The sequence below is a fragment of the Lithobates pipiens genome, unplaced genomic scaffold (assembly GCF_037356315.1).
Source record: "Lithobates pipiens isolate NorthernLeopardFrog02 unplaced genomic scaffold, aLitPip1_a1.2 Scaffold_16, whole genome shotgun sequence".
Taxonomy (NCBI): domain Eukaryota; kingdom Metazoa; phylum Chordata; class Amphibia; order Anura; family Ranidae; genus Lithobates; species Lithobates pipiens.
Genome location: NW_027507748.1, coordinates 37419724 through 37443524, shown reverse-complemented (window position 1 = coordinate 37443524; position 23801 = coordinate 37419724). Strand labels below are relative to the sequence as shown.

The following is a 23801-nucleotide window of genomic DNA, read 5'->3' as shown; positions in this document are numbered from 1 at the left end:
GCTGCGTCCCGCTAATCTGTCGGCACAGATGTCCTGCATTCCTTAAATAATGTTGGGGGCGTGGTAATCCGATTACAAAATCCAGAGGCCACACCCCCTTGTGACGTCACCACCTGGGGCATGATGGGTCTGTGACGTCACAAGGGGGCGTAGCCCCCGGATGACTTAATCCGATAGCCACGCTCCTATCGTTATTTAAGAAATGCAGGACATCGTCATAGACAGAGCTGGTGGACGTTAGAGACCTTGCGCTCCTTCACCATCCATTTGCGGAAAGGGTTTAGGTCTGGAGACATGCTTGGCCAGTCCATCACCTTTACCTTCAGCTTCTTTAGGAAGACAGTGGTCATCTTGGAGGTGTCTTTGGGGTCGTTATTATGTTGGAATACTGCCTTGCAGCCCAGTCTACAAAGGGAGGGGATCATGTTTTGCTGCAGTATGTCACAGTACATGTGGCGGCAGCACTAATGCAGACCATGACACTCCCACCACCATGCTTGACTGTAGGTAAGACACACTTGTCTTTGTACTCCTCACCTGGTTGGTCTCATCTGACCACAGAACATGGTTCCAGTAATCCATATCCTTAGTCTGTTTTTCTTCAGGAAACCATTTGCGGGCTTTCTTGTGCCTCTTCTTTAGTATAGGCTTCCTTCTGGGATGACAGCCATGCAGCCCAATTTGATGCAGTGTGTGGCGTATGGTCTGAGCACTGACAGGCTGACCCCCCACCCCTTCAACCTCTGCAGCAACGCTGGCAGCACTCATACGTCTATTTCCCAAAGACAACCTCTGGATATGACGCTGAGCACGTGAACTCATCTTCTTTGGTTGACCATGGCGAGGCCTGTTCTGAGTGGAACCTGTCCTGTTAAACCTCTGTATGGTCTTGGCCACGGTGCTGCAGATCAGTTTCAGGGTCTTGGCAATCTTCTTATAGCCTAGGCCAGTGATGGCGAACCTTGGCACCCCAGATGTTTTGGAACTACATTTCCCATGATGCTCAACTACACCGCAGAGTGCATGAGCATCATGGGAAATGTAGTTCCAAAACATCTGGGGTGCCAAGGTTCGCCATCACTGGAATAGGCCATCCTTATGTAGATGAACAAATCTTTTTTCCAGATCCTCAGAGAGTTTTTTTGTCATGAGGTGCCATGTTGAACTTCCTGTGATCAGTATGAGAGCATGAGAGCAATAACACCAAATTTAACACACCTGCTCCCCATTCACACCTGAGAACTTGTAACACTAACGAGTCACATGACACCGGGGAGGGAAAATGGCTAATTGGGTCCAGTTTGGACATTTTCACTTAGGGGTGTACTCACTTTTGTTGCCAGCGGATTAGACATTAATGGCTGTGTGTTGAGTTATTTTGAGGGGACAGCAAATTTACACTGTTATACAAGCTGTACACTCACTACTTTACATTGGAGCAAAGTGTCATTTCTTCAGTGTTGTCACATGAAAAGGTATAAAAAAATATTTACAAAAATGTGAGGGGTGTACTCACTTTTGTGAGATACTGTATGTTCTCCTAGTCTACTCGTCCTTACGCACCAATAAAAATACACAATGTCCTTTCCCCTTGTGAGTATGTTCTATAAACAAAGCTAAGGGCTTTTAGCTGTGCAGATATTAAAAGGGCCTAAGGGCAATGTGAAGGGGGAGGGGTTGATTTGAAAAGTGAGGGGGAATGAGGACTTAAATGAGGACAATTAAAAGATATACAATGTTGCTCTTAAAAAAATTCTTTGAGGTGCTGGGTCCAAAATATTGCCGTTCAAAAGCTGGGCCCAAATAATGTCCTAAATATCCTGAAAAAGATAAGCGCATGCACAGGAAAAAGAGGCCACTGCACAAATGGATACATATGTATCATTGGTCCAGCTATATAATAGCCATATCTCAATAGCCTTGTGTACTCCACACACTGGGGTGACAACATTAACCCTATTTTTTCTTATTTATGAAGCAGCTGCAACTTTATCTGCTCACCTTCCATCTGCCCTTCACCAAATAAAGGCAGCAAGTGCCTTAAACTGAGAATTGCGGAAAAAGTCCTCCTGAGGAAGTGAGTTATCCTGTGAAACGCGTAGTGGCAACAACAGTGTGGACCAGGACCTCCCCTGATACGATTTGAAGGCTAAAGTTTATATATATATATATATATATATATATATATATATATATATATATATATTATACATAGGGGGAAGTCCATAACACTATATAAGGAATGATATTGTTTATTCTAAGGCCGCGTACACACGGGCGGATTGTCTGCCCAACTTAGTCCGCTGAACCGTGTTTCAGCGGACAATCCGCTCGTGTGTGGGCTTCAGCGGACTTTTTCAGCGGACAGTCTGACGGACAGTCTGACGGACTTTGTCTTTCGGAATTTCCGTAATTTTGTCCGTCCAAACTTGGTTTTGTCCGTCCAAACTTGGTTTCAGCGGACAGTCCGCTCGTGTGTAGGCAAGTTGGACGGACTAAGTATGGCGCATGCTCAGAAAGGATTTACACGGCCGAAGGTTGCATTGCAGTGTATTGGACGTCGTTTTTCTAGTCCCGTCGTACGTGCTGTACACGTCATCGCGCAAGTTTTCAGCGGACTGTCTGTTCATCGTGTGTGGTCAAGTCCGTTCATTCAAAAGTTGAACGGACTGTCTGTCGGATTGTCTGACGAACTTAGTTGGGCAGACAATCCGCCCGTGTGTACGCGGCCTTAGAATGGCGCAGCACATTTTTATATATCTTATGTGAATGAAGATTGCAAAAAGTGTACATTCTCCTAGGCTATTCATCCTTATGCACCAAAAAACAATCCGCGCAGTGTCCTTTCCCCTTGGAGGTATGTTCCATATACACAACTAAGGGCTTTTAGCTGTGTAGATGTTAAAGGGGCTAAGGACTCCAATGTGAAAGGGGGTGGGGCTAATCTGAAAGGTGAGGGGAATGAGGATCAGGATTCTTCGAATTTGCAGAAGGTATAATTAAAAGCTATACAATGTTGCTCTTCAGAAATGTTTTGAAGTGATGGGTGCAAAGGGTCGTCGTTCAAAAAATGGAGCCCGAAAAATGTCTTAAAGGTCCTGAAAAAGATAAACGCATGCACAGGATGGATACATACGTATCATTGGTCCAGCTGTATTAACCATATTCCAATAGCCTTGTGTACTCCACATACTGGGGTGACAAAATTAACTCTATTTGTTCTTATATGTGAAGCAGCTGCAACTTTCTTCGCCCAATAAAGGCCGCCGGTGCCTTTAACTGACAACTGTGACAAAATAGCAAAGGTGTCATTCTCGCTCTCTCACTTTAGCGTGGAAGAACTGATAAATGAAAAGCTTAACCAAAGTGTAACAAGTACCGAGGGAATCAATTTATGGCAAAACAAGAAAATTAGAAAATGTCCCAGGGCCGCGTTAAATTGTGAAAAGTATTTCAGCGAGGAACAAAATGGATGTCGTAAATTTTTATTTTCCCCTGTTTTCTTCTCTCTGTCCTGTTGCCCTCCTCCTTTCCTATTGGCTTGGAGCTTTCTGGGGCTTCAGAACTTATTGCAACCATTAGTGAACACATCATGCATTCCATGTACAAAGGGATGTCTGTATACTCTAACTCAACTCAACCATTCTCAACCAGGGTTCCGTAGAATCCTTCAGAGATGGCTAGGCGTTCCGTGAGTCCTGGGTAATCTGGTAGAGCCAGCAGCATGACTGCAAGGGTGGCATTCTGAACACCCCTGTAAGGGGGAGGGGGGGCATTCTTCCCACTGACCACCAATCTAAGGGGCATTTGCCCATGCTCCCCAGATGGACTACTCATAGTAGGGGTTTCCTGAGACCTGAACATTATTAAAAGAGTTCCTCTGGAGTTATAAGGTTGGGAAAGGCTGTTCTAACCTATTAAGAGGAACTTCAGGCATGAAAGACGTTTCTATCCATTGTAAAGAATGCTATTTGTACTATATTTGCTCCCACTTTGACCATCTGCGTGCCTTAGCCCTTGTACACACGGTCGGAGATTCAGACGGAATGTGTCCTATCGGACCGTTTTGTCGGATAATCCGACTGTGTGTGGTATGCACCGAACTGTTTCCGTCGGAATATCCGTCGGATCCAATTTTCCAACTTGTTGGAAATATTTTCCGACAAACTGGTCCGATCGGACATACTCCGATCATGTGTAGCCTACTCCAACGGACAAAGTGCCACGCATGCTCAGATTAAATTCCTACACCAAAGCTATTGGCTACTAGCGTAAACGTAGTCCCGTCGTAACAAAATAACGTCATCACATTCTGAACGATCGGATTTTCCGACAACTTGGTCCGACCGTGTGTATGCAACAGTTTCGGACACAATCCGTCAGACAAAATCCAATGGATTTGGTTGGCAGAATGTCCGACCGTGTGTACAAGGGCTTAGATGTAGGAGATATGCACTACAGATCTTCACTAAAGCTATTAGGATGTATCTCATACGTCCTTCTCCTGGTAGTTGCAGCAGCATGACTGCAATGGTGGTATTCTGACCAATACTGCAAGGGGGAGAGGGCATCCTTCCCACTGACCACCACCAATCTAAGGAACATTTTCCCAATCACCCCCAATGAACTAATCATAGTAGGGGTTCCCTGAGACCTGAACATTATTTCAAGTGTTCTCCTGGGGGTTTTAAGGTTGGGAAAGGCAGATTTACCTATTAAGAGGAACTTCAGTGATGAAAGATTTTTCTATCCATTGTAATTGATGCTATTTGTATTGTATTTGCTCTCACTTTGACCACTTGTGTGCCATAGATGTAGGAGATACACCCTACACAACTTCAACAAAGCTATTAGGGTGTATTTCCTATGTTTTACTCCTGGTAGAGCCAGAAGCATTACTGCAGGGGTGGCATCCTGACCGCCACTGTAAGGGGGAGCATTCTTCCCACTAACGATTGCAAATCTAAGGTGCATCTGCCCAATGCCCCACTATGGACTATTCATAGTAGGGGGTCAATGAGACCTGAATATTATTTCAAGGGTTCCTCTGAAGTTATAAGGTTGGGAAAGACTGTTATAATCTATTAAGGGGAAGTTCAGTCATGAAAGACTTTTCTATCCATAGTAATTGATGCCATTTGTACTATATCTTGCTCTCACTTTGACCATCTTCATTCTTTAGATGTAGGAGATACGTCCTGCAAATCTTCAATAAAGCTATTAGGATGTATCTCATACATCCTGCTCCTGGTAGAGCCAGCAGCATGACCGTAAGGGTGGCATTCTGACCACCACTGTACGGAAGGCTTTCTTCCCACTGAGCACCACCAATCTAAGGTGCATATGAGCAATGCCCCCCACCCCCAATGGACTATTTACAGCAGGGGTTTACTGAGACCTGAACATTATTTCAAGGGTTCCTCTGATGTTATAAGCTTGGGAAAGGCTGTTCTAACCCATTAAGGGGAACTTCAGTGATAAAAGACCTTTCTATCCATTGTAATGGGTGCTATCTGTACTATTTTTTTGTTCTTTGTTGACCTTGACCACTTGTGTGCCGTACATGTAGGAGATTCGCCCTACAAATCTTTGACAAAGCTATTAGCCCTTGTACACACGGCCGGAAATTCAGACGGAAAATGTCCGATTGGACCATGTTGTCGGATAATCCGACTGTGTGTGGGCTCCATCTGACTTTTTCAGTCGGAATGTCCGACCAACAAAGTTTGAGAGCTGGATATAAAATTTTCCGACAACATGATCCGATTGGACTTTGTCCAATCGTTTGTAGAGAATTCCGATCGGAGAAAGTGCCACGTATGCTCTGTTAAAATTACAAGACCAAAGCTATTGGCTACTAGCCTGAACGTAGTCCCGTTGTAACCAATGAACATCATCACATTCCGAAAGATTGGATTTTCCGACAACTTTGTCCGATCATGTGTATGCAACACCAGTTTCGGACAAAATCCGTCTGAAATAATCCAACGGATTTTGTTGTCGGAATGTCCGACCGTGTGTACAAGGGCTTAGGATTTATCTCCTATGTCCTGTTCGTGGTAAAGCCAGCAGCATGACTGCAAGGGTGGCAATCAGATCACCACTGCAAGGGGAGGCATTCTTTCCACTGACTACCACCAATCTAAGGTGCATCTGCCCAATGCCCCCCAATGGACTATTCTATCCATTGTAATGGATGCTATTTGTACTATATTTTGCTCCCACTTTGACCATTTGGGTGCCGTAGATGTAGGAGATATGCCCTACAAAATTTTAACAAAGTTTTTAGGATATATATTTTTAATGTGCAGCACCCCAACAATCAATATAATTATCACCAAATCAATTTAGTAAATTAAGTGTGAATTAACAAATATAGTTCAAATAAAATCATCAACAAAGTACAAAGTGTATATAACCAATGTCCACAAAATCTGCCAAATCAATTCACTGAGCTGCATAACCAATAAATATAATAAAAATAAAATTGAATGAATAAAGGGTAAAATACATGTAACCAAGTATAAATAAATCTTAGCTCGCTCGCTTTAGGTGAGTCAGCAAATCTCACCCCCCCAGAGTGAGTAACACCACACCTCCACCACTATGCTCTCCTAGATTGTATTGCTGCCCAAGTGCCCATATTTGCAGCTTATGATAATAGGATCACACTCTTCCTCAGCTGTGCTCCCATCCTCTGCAAACACCACCGGCACCTCTCCCTCCTCTCCACTGGGGGGCAGCAGGCAACTACATTGTGCTATCTGGGGAAATTGCTCACCACACAGAGCCACAAATACCTAACATGGAGTACTATTTATTGCATTTAGCAAAAGTTAATACACAATAATAATTAAAGAATCAACTGTAAATGCGATAGACTGGAAATCAAAGGAAGAAATATGGGCCGAACTTACAACTATGGCCGCCACTTCTGCAGAATGTCCCATTGTAAGCTCTTCCCTACGCGTTTCAGGCAAGTCTTCAGGGGTCTTTGGGTTTGCGCAGCTAACATTTTTATTACTGAAGCACTACGGGGAAGCAAAGGACCCTGCTGGGAGCATTAGCCTCTTGCAATCCCTGTACAGCAGGGCTGGAGTGCAAGAGGAAGAAACAACACAAGGAGCCAATCAGTTAATGTGCTAAAAAGAAGCACGCTGATAGGAGGAGAGAGCAGAGTTGCAAAAAGATGAGCTAATCACTGTGCTGTATCTCCTTTCGCTGTCCATTCACAGGTTGGGGGTAAGTCCATGGTGACCTATGTGGCCAAAAAAAAAACTGCGGAGGAAATCTCTGGATTGCTGGTGATTGTTGCAGCAAAAGCTGGTTGTGTTGTTTTCTCTTTTATGGGCTCTCCATTTTTTGCTTGTTTTTTTTTTCTTGGCTGGAGCTCTGCTTTAACTGTGAGTCTCGATGCAGACAAACAAGCTCCTGAATATATCTCTATCTCCCCTCACATACCACCAGCACTAATTAGCATAGTCAAATGAGAATTAAGTATGCAAAGATATGCCGCTAAGCTCTATTCATTGCTATCTGCATACGCATAATTTAATTTGCATACTTAAGCAGTTTCTCAGATTCATGTGTAATTCTCGCTTGTTCTGTAGCCAGAGCCATTTGTGAAGATTATAACCGTGTCTCCATCTTTTATTACGCTGCAGGGAATAGGACAGTGCCGATCCTTAAAAATAGAATTCTGCTGGCAGCAGAACTGTATATTTCATGAATGAGAAAGTTCCCACCTAGAGAAGTTTTACAGTTTTTAAAGTAGAACTGGGATCCTGTATATCACCTAAAAAGATCGAGCTGAAAAGTCCCTCCTACCATCCTTCCATCCAAGTGATGCATCCTCCATCAATCTCCTTGGCAAACAACAGCAGCGTTGTCAGCCTGCCGTGCATGCTCTGTTGTCTGACAGGTAGCCCCATTGACAACTAAAGAAATCCATACCCCCACTAGTAGGGTGTAGGCCCTTAGCCCCTGTACACACGGTCGGAGATTTCCACAACCAAATCCGTCGGATTTTGCCCGTCAGATTTTGTCCGTCGGATCTTGTCCGAAACTGTTGCATACACACGGTCGGACAAAGTTGGCGAAAAATCCGATCTTTCAGAACGTAATGATGTAATTTCGTTACAATGGGACTACATTCAGGCTAGTAGCCAATAGCTTTGATGTAGGAATTTGATCTGAGCATGCGTGGCACTTGGTCCGATCAAAATTCTCTACACATGATCGGAGTATGTCCGACCGGCCCAGTTGGTCGGGAAATATTTCCAACATGTTGGAAAATTGGGTCCGACGGAGATTCGGACGGAATCAGTCCGATGCATACCACACACAGTCGGATTATCCGACGACACGGTCCGATAGGACACATTCCGACGGATTCTCCGACTGTGTGTACAAGGCTTTAGACTTGTCCTAAAAGTCTCTTGCGGGATGGTCTTTTGGTCAGGTTCTCCCCCTCACATAAGTGGGAGAACCTTCGGAAGAGCCTCACCTAGTACTTGGGTAGACCTTGTTTTGGCAGGTCTCCCAAAAAATGGGATCCACCTGGCTTCAGCTGGGTGGACCCCGAGTACCCCAGTCCCTGTCAGGAGCCTTGCGCCCCGGGGGAATTAAGGCCAGGGTTCTTACCGGGGAATTAAGGCCAAGGTTCTTTCTCTTTGGAGAAGAACCATTTGTATACCCTGTACATTTTTTGTGTGCTTCACTTTTGTGTGCATCTGGTGTTTTGTTTTCGAGTGTGTACACTGCACCGTGGAGCTTTTACATTTTTTTTTAAAAAGTGCACATGGCAGACTGATGGCATACAGTAAAGCATGAGGCCACAACTACTGAAAATAGAATTAGGGTTTACACTTTAACAAGAGTTGATATTATCAGCCTCACAGGGAGTGCATTGTTTTCAATAGGTCAGGTATACAGTACCATGCATTCTGAGTAGACTCAGTCCAAGCAGAAATTTAGACTGACCCTTAACTATTCCGCCATTTAGACAAACATCTAAACATCATGTATAATAACTGTATTATTACCACTAATATACCTGACAGCTTCCTACAGTCAATGGTTGTTAAGTACGCTGGCAGTTGCAGGCAATGCCAAATCCGAACGAGTGACATTACCGGCCCCATTCACTTAAGGCATCCGCGGCTCAAGAGCAATTGAGAACAGATAGTCCCCCCCATAATTCATACCTGGTCCTGTAGGTTAAAATTTTTAAGGGGGGCCCCCACACAAACAGCTTGGGGTCCACCTCAATTCTATACCAGTCTCTTCGGGTCTGGTATAGAATTTAATGGGGAACCCCTCCCCCCCCCAACAAATATTGAAAAAGGAAAAAATCATGCACTCGTCCCAAATAAGTGGAAAAGGAATAGAAACTGGGCTCCATCATTTGTGTCATTGGGAGGAATGGTGCCCCATCCTTGGTGTCAGTGGGAGGAATAGTGCCCCATCCTTTCTGTCGGTGGGAGAAATAGTGCCCCATCATTGGTGCAAGTGGGAGGAATAGCGCCCCATCATCTGTGTCAGTGAGAGGAATAGTGCCCCATCCTTGGTGTCAGGGGATGGAATAGTGCCCCATCCTTGGTGTCGGTGGGAGAAATAGTGCCCCATCATTGGTGCAAGTGGGAGGAATAGCGCCCCATCGTCTGTGTCAGTGAGAGGAATAGTGCCCCATCGTTGTCAGTGGGAGGAATAGCGCCCCATCCTTGGTGTCAGTGGATGGAATAGTGCCCCATCCTTGGTGTCGGTGGGAGAAATAGTGCCCCATCATTGGTGCAAGTGGGAGGAATAGCGCCCCATCGTCTGTGTCAGTGAGAGGAATAGTGCCCCATCGTTGTCAGTGGGAGGAATAGCGCCCCATCGTTGGTGCCAGTGGGAGAAATAGTGCCCCATCATTGTTGTCAGTGGGAGGAATAACGCCCCATCATTGGTGCCAATGGGAGGAATAGCGCCCCATCTTTCGTGACAGTGGGAGGAATAGTGCCCTATCATTGGTGTCAGTGGGAGAAATAGTGTTCCATCGTTGGTGCTAGTGGGTGGAATAGTGTTCCATCTTTGGTGCCAGTGGGAGGAATATTGTTCCATTGTTGGTATCAGTGGAAGGAATAGTGCCTCATTGTTGTATCAGTGGGAGGAATAGTGCCTCATTGTTGTATCAGTGGGAGGAATATTGCTCCATTGTTGGTGTAAAGCCCCATACACACTATCAGATTATCTGCTGATTTTTTCCTTCAGGTTTACCAAAGCCATGTAGTAGAAGGGCCTGCCTGATTGCATACACATTGAAACTCCTAAGGTTTGACCTCATATTATGTGGTTTTGGTAAATCTGAAGGAAAAACTCAGCAGATAATATGATAGTGTGTATGGGGCCTTAGTGACAAGAATAGCAACCCATCATTGGTTTCAGTGGGAGGAATAGTACCCAACCATTGGTATCAGTGGGAGGAATAGTGCCCCATCATTGGTATTAGTGGGAGTAATAGTGCCCAACCATTGGTATCAGTGCGAGGAATAGTGCCCCATCATTTGTATCAATGGTGGGAATAGTGTCCCATCATTGGTATCTGCGGGAGGTATAGTGCCCAACCATTGGTATCAGTGGGAGGAATAGTGCCCCATCATTGGTATCAGTGGGAGGAATAGTGCCCCATCATTGGTATCAGTGGGGGGAATAGTGTCCCGTCATTGGTATCAGTGGGGGGAATAGTGCCCCATTATTGGTATCATTAGGAGGAATAGTGTCCCATCATTGGTGTCAATGGGAGGAATAGTACCCCATCATTGGTGTCAGTGAGAGGAATGGTGCCCCATCATTGGTTTAAGTGGAAGGAATAGTGCCCCATTGTTGGTGTCAGGGGAACTATTGGTGCTTCACCACTGGTGTCAGTGGGAAAAATAATACTCTATTGTTGGTGTCAGAGAGAATAGTGCCCTATTTAAGGGAAAGCAAACGGTCCACAGTTTAGGGAACAGTGGACTAGAGATGATATACAGTATATGGTATGTGTGTGTCTGTTAGTTCTCTTAATGAAGGTGGGCTGCAGTCCAATGTAATGCCGGTTGCCAAATAAAGTTCTTTCATAAAACTTTTTCTTGTAAACTCCTTGCAAGTGCCCTGCCAAATCCCCTTAATTTGAGTCTAAAAATGATCTCTCTACTGATAAATGCAAATGAAAACATTCCAAAACTATAAGAGGTAGCTACAAGCCAAGGTGTCTTGTCAGTTGTAACAATTTTTTTTCCTTTTTTTTAGAAAAGTGAAGATGTCACCAATTGGGAAAGTTAAAATCCTGAGAGCAGACACCACACAATGTCCACTACTGTGTCCTTTAAACTGGCTTCACTTTTTGAAGGGTTCGACTTAACCCTGATTTTAGGACAAAGCCCCATCCAGCTACCATTTTATTTTCCAATGTGAATGCCTCAATGTGTACTATTTTTATTAGACTGAGGGATGGGAGCTGGGTGAGGCCTAAAGAAGAGCCTTCAGCAAAAAAAAAAAAAAATTGAAACCCTATCTACTATAAAATATGAAGGAGGAAACAAAATAATACAATCAAAGCAATCCCTCGTCTGTAGCCAATTGGCCAAGTTTACCCGCAGGAGGAATATGGTTGCGTGTAGATTTGGTACTCACCTGGTAGGCGATGGGCTACGCAGGTAGCGTGCTTGGACAGCCAAAATATCAGCATCGTCATCATCTTTATCAGGCACAACCTGCTCCTTTTCCTCGTCTGGGGCTGTTGCCATTGTGATTGGCAGATTGATGGACCTGAAGAAAAATAATCAAGTTTAGAATTTAAACGTCAAGGTGGTCTGAGAGTCTTATAGAAAGATTAGGAAATCATAAGCTGAGTACATATAGATATCTCCAGCAAATTTAACAGTCATTAGGGATGAGCTTAGTGCTTGGTCCAAACATAAGTTCGGACCAAACACTGGCTGTTCGGATGTTTGTATGTTGAATGTTACGGGCGTTCGACGTGGATGAATGCGACAGCTTCCGGCAGTCATTGGCTGCTAAGGAAGCATCCTTACCAACCAATGATGTCACCAGGCCCATTCACCTACATGGTCAGGAATCCCACATAAGCAAATGGGTAGGGAAAGGAGCCTTACTTCATTGCCTAAATGTGGCCACATGGCCAAATTTGGGCAATGATGTCACCACTATGCCCGCCCCCTTCCTTTATTTACCTGCATGGGCAATTTATAGGTGGCTATAGGCATAGGACGGCATTCAAGCATGCAGGCACCATCTGACTGGCCTTTGACAACACAAAGTACTCCATAAGGCGTGTGAACTTGTTTTCTAACCCAGTGGTTCTCAATCTCAGGTACCCCCAATGGGCCATGTTTTGGGAACTTCCTTTAGAAAAATAGCTCTTATCAATACCATGTCATTGATATTGATTTAAAGCAGCTGAGCAAAGTAAAGAAAAAGCAGAAAACATGGCCCGTTGGGGGTACTTGGGGACGGAAGTTGTGAACCACTCTTCTAACCTAATCTGACCAATGATCCTCATGGGAGCAATTAGGTGAATCTGCCTTATGCCGCATACACACGATCGGAATTCTGGTGGGAAAAAGCTCTGATGGTTTTCCAGACGGAATTCCGACGGAATTCGGCTCAAGCTGTCTTGCCTACACACCAAATTTCGATCTTTTATAACGCGGTGACGTAAAACACGTACGACGGGACTTTAAAAAGGAAGTTCAATAGCCAGTAGCCAATAGCTTCTGTCTCCTAGTTGAATCTGAGCATGCGTGATTTTTGGCGTGTCGGAATTGCATACACACGATCGAAATTTCCGATAGAAAGTTTTTCTGTTGGGAAAATTGAGAACATGCTATCAATTTTTGGCTGGCGGAAATTCCGACAGCTAAATTCCGATGGAGCATACACACGGTCGCATTTTCCGATGAAAAGCTCTCATCTGTCTTTTTCTAGCCGGAATTCCGATCGTGTGTACGCGGCATTAGTCTATACACAAGAGATCCTCACCCAGTTAACCCAGTTTAGTCCACCATTTTTAATATTGAAGTGAAGTGTCAAAAACTGACAAAAACATAAACATTTGAAAAAGTTATATGTTCACCTTTTGTATCATTAAAATTGATACAAATTCTGGAGTGCATCTATGATCCTTATTATGCTTTATTGATTAAAAGGAAAGCATCCAAAAGATAAACAGGACCCAAACGCATTTCGGAAAAAGTCTTAAGCTTAGCTTTGATTAAAGCTTTTGCCGAAATGCAAACTCAAATATGTGTCTACCGGCGCAAACAAAAATGATATCTAGAAGTGCAAAATATTGTGATACACCCCTACTAAAAATCAATTTGCTGCAGTCAAATATGGTTCCACTTAAAGTGAAAACCTGAATAAAACAAAAAAGATTATATGCTGACTGCACTAACTTTTATACTTTATAACCTTATACCCAAACAATACACCACTATGTAAAATATCTCTATAAAAAAAAAAAAAAATCACTCTTTTGCCGAAATGCATTATCGTCTTGTTGGTCATGGGTATAGCCTGGATAACTTGCCCTGTAACCAATGAGGCATAATAAGGATTATAGATGGACTCCAGAATTTGTGTCTATTTTAATTAGGGCTGTGGAAATTAAAGATTAATTCCTTGATTAATCGATACATTTTTTTTGATCGATCAAAATTCTTTTGATGGGTACTCACCTCTCCGCCGGCTTCCGGGCCTTCAGGGAGTTCCGTCGGAGATCCTGTGACGTCACGGAGATCTACGTCACTGGACTCCTCCCCCCTTCCCCAAGTGCCTCCATCTACTAATGAAGGGAAGGGGGGGAGGAGTCCAGTGACGTAGATGTCCGTGACGTCACCGGATCTCCGACGGAACTCCCTGAAGACCCGGAAGCCGGCAGAGAGGTGAGTACTCATCAAAAGAATTCAATCAGAACTTCAACGTGACCGGACTCCTCCCCCCTTCCCCAAGTGCTTCCATCTATCCATGAAGGGAAGGGGGGAGGAGTCCGGTGACGTTGAAGTTCTGATTGAACGTAACGCGTACGGGGGAGGAGCTACGCATGACGTCACCCGCTGCTTCCCTACGGAACTAACACAATTGTCGGCTTTATATGCTGTGTTTTTATCATCTTTATGTGAGTAGTTTGTGTTTGAACACAAAAATGAAATCTTCTACTTAAATGGTGAACACTTAGATCTTTACTTTCTACCCATGACCTGGCGTCCTTGCTGAGATCTAAGGAGACCTGAGACCCTTTTGATACCCGCTTGCATGACCACCTTTTTTGTACAGGGGTCCATGCCATAAGGTGAGAGCGATTAGTTAGACCGGAGGTGGAGGGATTGTCACCCTACTGTGGAAAAAAAAATGACTTACTTCAGTGCTACAGTTTGAATTTAAAACTTATTTGTGTGAACTGTGAAGTTAAGTCATGGATTGTGGAAACTAACTAGTGTCGGGTGATTGTATATAGTGTATACCACATTTAACACTGACTAATGCAGAGTTGCAATGCAAGGAGATCAGCTAAAAGTAGTTGTATCTGTATGTGCCTTATAATTAATTAGTCGATTAATTAATTCATTTTAATGGCATGGAAGGTGAACAAAAGCCTAGCTCTCGAGACCGGTTTCCCACGGGCAGCAGAGGTACGGAGGTAGCGCTAATGTTTGTGTGTGTGGTTGACCTTTTGTATCGTCAATTATTTGGAAAGGGTAAAACGGGCATGCATTAGCAGGCTTTTGATTGTAATTTTCCATTTTAGGAACATTCATTCAAATTTCTAATGGTTACTGGGGGTCAAATGGGCATTTATTTTTAACCACAGTAACAATAACATTCGAAGGAACAGAGTGGAAAATTTTGAGCAAATTTCCAACAGTGAATGTGGTTTTCGTCTAGGAAAGCACATTCATTCCAAAATCGAATGTTAAAAGCAAAATACATTTTTGAAGTACTTTGAAACAAAATTCGTCACGTCATCGAAAGTACTGAGAATGTTTATACAAATCCTTGGTCAGCTTAACTTCTTCCCGCCCGCCGTCATTATCCGTCGTCACTACCAGCGGCCCGCGCTTGCTCCTGCAGCATGGTCCGGGAGCATGCCCGCCGGTCGGGCAGACTCAATCTCCGCCGGCGACCTGCGATTGCCTTGTACACAGGCCGAATGGGGGACCGCCTATGTAAACAATGCATGTCCCTGTTCTGCCTAGTGACACGTCAGAGATCTATTATTCCCAGTGACCGGGAACAGTGATCTCTGTCATGTTACCAGTAGCCCATCCTCCCTACAGTTAGAACACACTGAGGGAACACACTTAACCCCTTGATCGCCCCATGGTGTTTTTTTTTTTAGCACTGATCAATGTAATAATGTCACTGGTCCTCAAAAAGTGTAATTTTGCGTCAGATTTGTCCTCTTCAATGTGGCAGTCCCGCTAAAAATCACAGATCACTGCCAAAAACAATAAAAAAAATAAAAGTCCCTAAATCTAGCCCCTATTTTGTAGACGCGATAACTTTTGCGTAAATCAATCAATATACACCTATTTATTTTACCAAAAATATGTAGAAGAATTTATATCGGCCTAAACTGATGAATACATTTCTTTATTTTTTTTGGATATGTATTATAGCAAAAAGTAAAAAGTTGTTGTTTTTTCAAAATTGGCACTCTGTTTATAGCGCAAAAAATAAATAATGGATGTGTATGGAATATTTTTGGAAAAAAAGCATATCATTTAGTGTTAGACTGTGGGGCAGGGATGTGACCAAGCTGTACTGCTTCACCACAGTGGAGGTCGGGGACCTAATTATGCTATAGGGGGGTCTCTGGATCTAAAGGCTGACTTGTAGACAGGTTAGCTAATAAAGTAATATAGTGCAGTGCTGATGAAAAATTAGATAAACAATGAGAGTATTTCCAAAAAATTGATACAATATATAAATGTGCAGATAAATGCACAACAAATTAAGATTGCCCAACAATAATGAAAATTGTAATTAAACCAACAGTGTTAGTGCATATAAAGTGCATATAGTCCATATCATATGGCAAAGAATAATGTGACTGTGAATCTGGGTGAAATGGTTGTCTGTAGATAATCCACCAACGTAAGGAAAGAGGCTTACCAGACAGGTTGAACCCAGCTAGGCGTATGTCTGATGGGTCAACCAAACTTTTGGTGTAACACACCCAAGGAAAGGTACAGCAACCACGACTTCCAATATAGACCAATCTGATAGGGATCAGTTAAAGTAGTGACATCAATAGGTATCCACCATAGGTATAATGACCGAAATTCATAAGCTGTTCCTCTCAATATGACATATGGCAAAAGGAGAGAAATGGGGCCACATAGTGCAATTCCATTTTAAATGTAAAACATTTATTTAAAAAATGGTCACTCATATTTTGAGAAGTCATTAAAAACATATGGATAAAACCAAGTAACGCAGTGGCATCAGCAGAGCCCGCCCCGACGTTTCGTCCTAATAAGGCATCCTCTGGGGTGAGCTGAAGTGCAGTTAGCTACTTCACCAAAATAGTATGTGGTACAGCAGGTAGTAACACCAGGTGTTAGGTCCCTTTTAGGTAGAGCCCTCCCACAGTGATGTCAGGGGTGAGTGAGCACCCACTCATAAGCTATGTCTGGGGCACACACACAAATACACACGCACACTTGGAGCCTGGGAGCTAAACACTCCACACCTATGATGATGTAGCCAGCATATGTAGGCAATGACAGAGCAGGAGGCCACATGGAATGGATCTGTTCCTCAGGTGGAGCCAGCTGTAGTCATTCTGTCCCTTATGGAGTTGGGGCTAGGGAAGATTGCAAAAGGCCTTTTAGGCCAGGTTGAAGATCTCTGTGTGAGGCTGCTTCCCTGGAGGGTTCCCAGGAGAGATGTACCTAGCAAGGAGGTGACGTCAGAAAACACAGTCCTGTGAGTACTAATAACCCTGGACAAAGGAGACTGTAAGCGAGTTGGCTATTGAGGTGCTACACATGCTTTCACTTGTGACTACTGCAAGCCATCCACTAAATGTGATTGACTGAGTAAAGTCAAGTGACTCTGGAATGTACAGTATGTCGATGTGATGTGACTAATGCCATTTCCGGATTACTTCTGTAGCCAGGAGCTGGATATATACATATTCCTGCAATCAGGAGACATTTGTGGCATTGCTGTAGTAGGAGCTGTTTTTCCTTATAGTGTTGAGTGTGATTCTGACCTGTTACCTGCTTAATCAGAGACAAGACTGAGCAAAGCATCTTGGGATATGTAGTCCGTTTGGATGGGATTCGCCATCTGGCTGAATTGGGTGGAACTACAACTATCAGCTGGCTCATGGTAAAGAACAGATCACTGGGAGAGACTATAAGAGAGATGGATAGAGGCCTAGCGCACTCTCTTGGAATTGGCATGGATCTGTGTGCTGGAACTCTGTGATAGTGGGAGCTGCAATTGAATCATGGCCTACATTAGCAGAATTATCCTGCGGACATCTGGAGGGACACCTGTGGACAGCTCCTCTCTACTGTACAGCGGCAGCCTGGAGGCCATTTCTACCCAGAATTCCTGCGATGAATCAGATTCGGGTGAGCCGTTCCACGGTACGACGGAGGTCGGATGTCATCTCTTGAGCCACATTGCTCAGAGTTCATCATCATCTTAAAAAGTTGCCAGCTCACCAAACTAGAACCAGGAATGAAGATGATGATGATGATGAAGATGAAGAAAATGATGATGATGAAGATAAGGAAGATGATGATGAAGAAGAAGATGATGATGATGATGAATATGAAGAAGATAATGATGATATAGAAGATGAAGATGATGATGATGATCTATCAAGACTTTAGCTCAGGGGATGACATCCGGCCTCCACCGCTCCACTCCACGGCTCACCCAAATCCGATGCACCGCTGGATGACTGGGACGTAACAGCCTCGAAACTGCTGCCGAACAGCTAAGGAGGAGCTGTCCACAAGCGTCCCCTCAGATATTCGCTGGACAATTCGACGACTCAGCTGCAGCCCACACTATCACAGAGTCCCTGCACACAGATCCACGCCGCTCTCAAGAAAGCCTTCCTCTCTCTCTTTTATAGTCTCTCCCAGCAATGTGTTCTTCCCCATCAGCCAACTGGTAGTTGTAGTTCCACATGATTCAACCAGAGGGTCGAATCCCATCCATATGGACTACATATCCCAAGATGCTTTGCTCAGCCTTGTCTCTGAATAAGCAGGTAATAAGTCAGCATCACGCTCAACGCTAGCGGGAAAACAGCGCCCCTTGCAATACACACCAAAATGTCTCCTGATTGCAGGAATATGTATAAATCCAGCTCCTGGCTACAGTGGAGGAGCAGTAGAGAGGGGCCTGACATTCACAAAAGTCATTCCTCTGCTCTCCTATAGCCTATTCACATAAGCATTTGATGTGCTTAGTTGAGAACGATGAATATAGTGTTCACTGTGAAATGTTTGAATTTAGTAAGAGATTGTCATTTAGATATTGATAACATTCCTTCAGTAAACAACAGTTTAAAGTGTAAACTTGTATTGACTCTATACTTTGTTCCTTCCATCTCATTAAGAAAAATGTGTTGATTTAATCATTTCTGGTGTGTTTACTTCTTCCCTGCTAACATTTGGAGGAAAGGGAAAAAATGTATGAACCCAGAGTGTCAGAGGTGGCAGAGGTGGCAGCACAGGTTCAAGGCAGTAGTGTATTTAGGTTTTGTGCTGCCCTAGGCCTGACTAAACGTGTGCACCCCCTAATTTAGATATGAACCACCCCTTTATGTCAATGTCATGCCCCTTCCTGTTTAAGACCCACCCTGTCATTTGTAAACCATACCTCTTCAGGCTCCACTTTTTCCTCTTAGAGCCCCACCTCTTCATCTCTGTACATTAAAAGTGGGTACCAAGTGCAGCCTCATCGGTGCCCATCAAGGTAGCATCATCAGTGCCCATCAAAGCAGCCTCATCAGTGCCCATCAATGCAGCATTACCAGTGCCCATCAATGCAGCCTCAGTGCCCAGCAGTGCAGCCTCACCAGTGCCCATTAATGCAGCCCTCATCATTGCCCATCAATTCAGCCTCAGTGCCCAGCAGTGCAGCCTCACCAGTGCCCATCAGCATAGTCTCATCAGTGCCCATCAGTACAGCCTGATCAGTGCCCATCAATGCAGCTTCACAAGTGCCCATCAGCACAGCCTCATCAGTGCCCATCAATGCAGCCTGATCTGTGCCCATCAATGCAGCTTCACCAGTGCCCAGTAAGGGTCTCCAATTGCATTCTAATCATATCAAATGATGTGAGCAGACTGCAGTTTAAGCACTCGTTCACATCGGGCCGATTTGGCATGTGAGTTAACATGTCAAATGGTATGCCTATTGCTGGCAATGGTACCGTCCCAATTGGTACGATGCCAATTTTGCAGTTCCGCACCGATTCCCAAAAGTAGTTCCTGGACTACTTTTGTCAACTTTGTGGTGCAATTCTTATAGACATCGTTCCTGCACAGATGTCTGTCAAATCGCCCCCGAAGTCGGACTGCATTGCCAGTTTGAAATTGTGCGAGTTCAGCTGAACTGTCAACAGGATGGGTAATAAAATCCAGACTGATCTATGATCAGAAATGACACTTTACTTCATATGTCAGAAGGCAGCATTAGCCATACAGGTAGCTATGAAAGGTTAACCACATATTATTATTATTCACGATTTATATAGCGCCAACAGTTTACGCAGCACTTTACAATGTGGAGGGGGGACAGCACAATTACAGTACAGTTCAATACAGAAGGGACAGGAGGGCCCTGCTCATAGAGCTTACATTCTAAAGGGATGAGGTGGTGGTACAATATATAGACACATAGACCCCTATCACACTGCCAGCAGGCCGCGTTAGCGGTAGAGTGACGCTAGTTATAGCGGCACTTTACTGTTGTTTTAGCGGTGCTATTTCGGCTGATAGCAAGGCGCTTTTAACCCTACTAGCAGCTGAAAAAAGGGTTAAATGCGCCCAAAAAGCGCAGCTGCAGAATCGCTTTGCAGGCGCTTCGGCAGCGGTGCCCATTCATTTCAATAGGCAGGGGCAGTGGAGGAGCGGTGTATACAGCACCCCAAAGATGCTGCTTGCAGGAATTTTTCTAACGTCCTACAAGCACACCGCTCCAGTGTGAAAGCACTCGGACTCTCACACTGGGGCTGCAGGGAAGGTGTTTTTCAGACGCTTTACAGGCACTTTACAGGTGCTATTTTTAGCCCAAAAGCGCCTGAAAAATGCGTCAGTGTGAAAGGGGTCTTACAAGCACCAGATGTTAAATGCCATTGATTCCAGAAGCACCAGCCTGCAGATATTGAGCTGTAAAGAGTTAACCATATATGTAAGCAGCAGTGTACATGTGTCCATTGATGCAGATAAGAAAGGCGCAGTCCTCCCCTAGCAAGGACATAGGGGGTTAATTATCAGAGAGTTGTCCCTATTTCAGATAACAGGGTATATGAGAAACAATGGGGAAAGCTGGAGCATAGATAAGCTGTGAGGTTTGTAAGGAGAGACAGTGAGGAGACTCGGTATCTTAGTTACTCTCACCAGGGCAGTCTTTAACGCAGGGCAAACGAGGCACCTGCCCAGGGCCCGATCATTGTTGGGGGGCCCAAAGCATTGAGCCTGCGCTACCGGCGAAATTGGGGCCCATGATGGCAGCTTTACAGAGTGCACAGAGGACATGGGAGGCTGTATTCCCGAGCTAGCCAGCAGAGAGGGGGTGGGGCCTGTATGCTCGGAACAGAGCGGCTGTAGTGAGAGCAGTGATCGGAGTGGAAGTGTCAGTGGAGCTCCCGGGTTCCACCCCTCTATACTGGCTCAGGAATACAGAGATCGGGGGTGGGACAAGGAGCTCCTCTAATGCTCTAACCCCGTCCCATGCCTGTATGCTCAGAGGGGAGCAGTTGTAGTGAAAGCAATGAGTGGAAGCCGCGCCCCCGGACCTCTGGCTGTATGCAGTTTGCTCAGATGGGCAAGTATGTACTTACACCCATAAAATGCCTGACTGCTGAAACTCTGAGCTGTGTTATTCAACTGTAAAGCTGTGCATTGCTGAAAGTTCTCTGACCATCTCCTGCATAATGTCCGCAGTCTCTGATTGTCTCCTGTAGGGTATCCACAGTTTCTGATTGTCTCCTGTAGTATGTCCACAGTCTCTGTCTCCTGTATAATGTCCTCAGTCTCTGATTGTCTCCTGTAGGGTATCCGCAGTCTCTTATTGTCACCTGTAGTATGTCCACAGTCTCTGTCTCCTGTAGTATGTCTCCAGTCTCTGATTGTCTCCTGTAGCATGTCCGCAGTCTCTGATTGTCATCTGTAGCATGTCCACAGTCTCTGATCGTCACCTGTAGCATGTCTGCAGTCTCTGATTGTCACCTGTAGTATGTCCGCAGTCTCTGATTGTCTCCTGTATAATGTCCACAGTCTCTGATTGTCTCCTGTATAATGTCCACAGTCTCTGATTGTCTCCTGTATAATGTTCACAGTCTCTGATTGTCACCTGAAGCATGTCCGCAGTCTCTGATTGGACTGACTCGGGAGGAGGAGGGGGGCCTTCTCTGGTGGAGGGAGAGCCCCTCACAAAGTGCCGCCCTAGGCCTGGGCCTTGTTGCCCTAGGCCAAAAGACAGCACTGGGTTAGGGTAACCTGGAGGGGTATTGATCTATCCTTCGACCCTCAGGGGGGCAGCGCTACAATTCCAGCAAAGTGCAGCAAAACTACGCGTGTTAACATTCCTTCCTCGGGTCTATGGTCTGGAATGTTGTGCGCATGCCTATGGTAAGTTGCAGAGCACAAGATAGCAGGAGGCACATTGTTCTAGCAGTCCTGGAGCGGGGGTAGGGACTTGTGCTGTGGTGCCAAAATTAGCCCACCTTGAAGCCCCTCTTCCACACTGGATTGAATTGCATATCTTTTGGCAGGTGTAAAATTCACCATCAATATATTTCCTGCAGTTCATTATGTCAACCTACTATTTGGTCAGGTCCACCCCAATGGTAGGCTGACACGATGAGCCTCCAGGAAAGAAAAATTATGGTAAGCATGGAAAACAATTTTCCATATTATCCTGGATCTTCTGTTTTAGAGACCAAATTTTTCGGTGTATTTCGAGCTCGTCTATGAATTGTATCTGATTTTTGCACACATACACAGTTCACTGGACCCCAAAGCATTAATTGGCTCTGTAAAAGTCTGTGTATGGATACTTCCAGTCCTTCCCTTCACCTGGGTAAAATGATCTTAGAACTCGGATTTCTCTTTGAGTGAGAAGTACACAGCCAGGGTTAAGAGAGTTTCTTCTTTTTCCTTTATTAAATTGTTTTTTTTCTCAGAAGTATCTGATAAATTCCGCCATCCCTTGCCCTGCTCCATATTCATCTCCGTACACATCTGACGCCTCTGATGTCGGCGCAGACCGGCGCTCTGTAGTCCGGCCACTTGTCTTATTTATGAGTCTCTTACACGGACGGATGTTTCATCTCTCCCCGCTTTTATCTGATTACAAGACATCAGAAACGAAAATGCTGAAAGTCTTTGGCAAAAAGGAAAGGGAGAGTAAAGCAAAACTGAGGTTTCTCAAACTCCCGAAAAAAGTTGACCGGTAACAAGTGAAGCGCGATCGCCTAGTAGTGTGGATTGAAACAACGCAGAGATCACTTTTATCTTTCGAAGTTCATGCTGAGTTTGCAGAGGAACCAGCGGAAAAATATTAGAGGCTTGGAACCTTTATATTTTTGACTCCACAAGTGACCCAATGACTGTTCTTTATAGCCGTGTCCAGCAGAAGACCATCCATGATTAAAAGCCTACACTTCTATAGGAGTGTTGAGTTTTTATTTTCTGATTTAGACTTTGCTATGAAAAATCCACAGGAGCTAAGAATCAAAAAATGTTGTTGCGGTGTCCTAAAGTATATATATATATATATATATATATATATATATATATATATATATATATATATACAGTAAGCCTAACTAAAATCTCATATAAGATTTAATGTTCATGTAATTTTGAAAGTCTTTCAATATTTTTAAGTTTGTAGCTTTTTTTATTTAAAAGGTGTGATCAGGGCCAGCGCTACTGCTAGGCGAACTGGCCAGCCACCTAGGGTGTAGCCCGGCAAGTGGCGTAGCCCAGGTGATCTCCCTGGGCACAACGTTGCAAGTGTGGTGGTTCTGATGCCCCAGACAACTGCCACCAGCCCTTCTGGTTAATTACAGCCATTTTTGAAGAGCTGGTTGTCAAGGAGTGTCCGGTAAGCTGCATCCTTGACAATGGATGAGTCAAAAAAGCAACAATAGTCTTTGACATATTGGAGCAGATTTGCTAAAATTGGAGCACTCAGAATCCAGTACAGCTGTGCATGCTAGCCAATCAGCTTCTAACTTGCTTAAGCTTTGGCAAAAAAAACATGAAAGCTGATTGGTTTCTATACAGAGCTACATCAGATTTTGCATGCTCCAGTTATAATAAATCTCCCCACACTTTGTGTCTGTTTAAACTTCCCCTTTGGAATCAGTTTTTATTCTGGGACTTGGCACTACCCCTGATCCATACCAGGCCACATACCCTCAACATGGGGGAAGGGTACTTTGAGGTAGGTGGCTCCCCCCCCCCCCCCCCCCCCGCAAAGCCCCTTTTCCCAATGTTGATGGGTCTGGCATGGATTTTGGAGGGGACCCTCACGCTATTTAACAAAAAAAA

General features: G+C 44.5%; 1 protein-coding gene across 1 annotated transcript in view; it reads right to left on the bottom strand.

The window, feature by feature from the left end:
• The window catches only part of STYXL2 (serine/threonine/tyrosine interacting like 2), a 150826-nt gene that overhangs the window by 98171 nt on the left and 28854 nt on the right, over positions 1-23801 (bottom strand). The window contains exon 2 of the mRNA XM_077479744.1: positions 11656-11790. Within this exon, the coding sequence (XP_077335870.1) occupies positions 11656-11768 (113 nt within the window). The 5' untranslated portion in view covers positions 11769-11790. The remainder of the gene's footprint in view (positions 1-11655; positions 11791-23801) is intronic.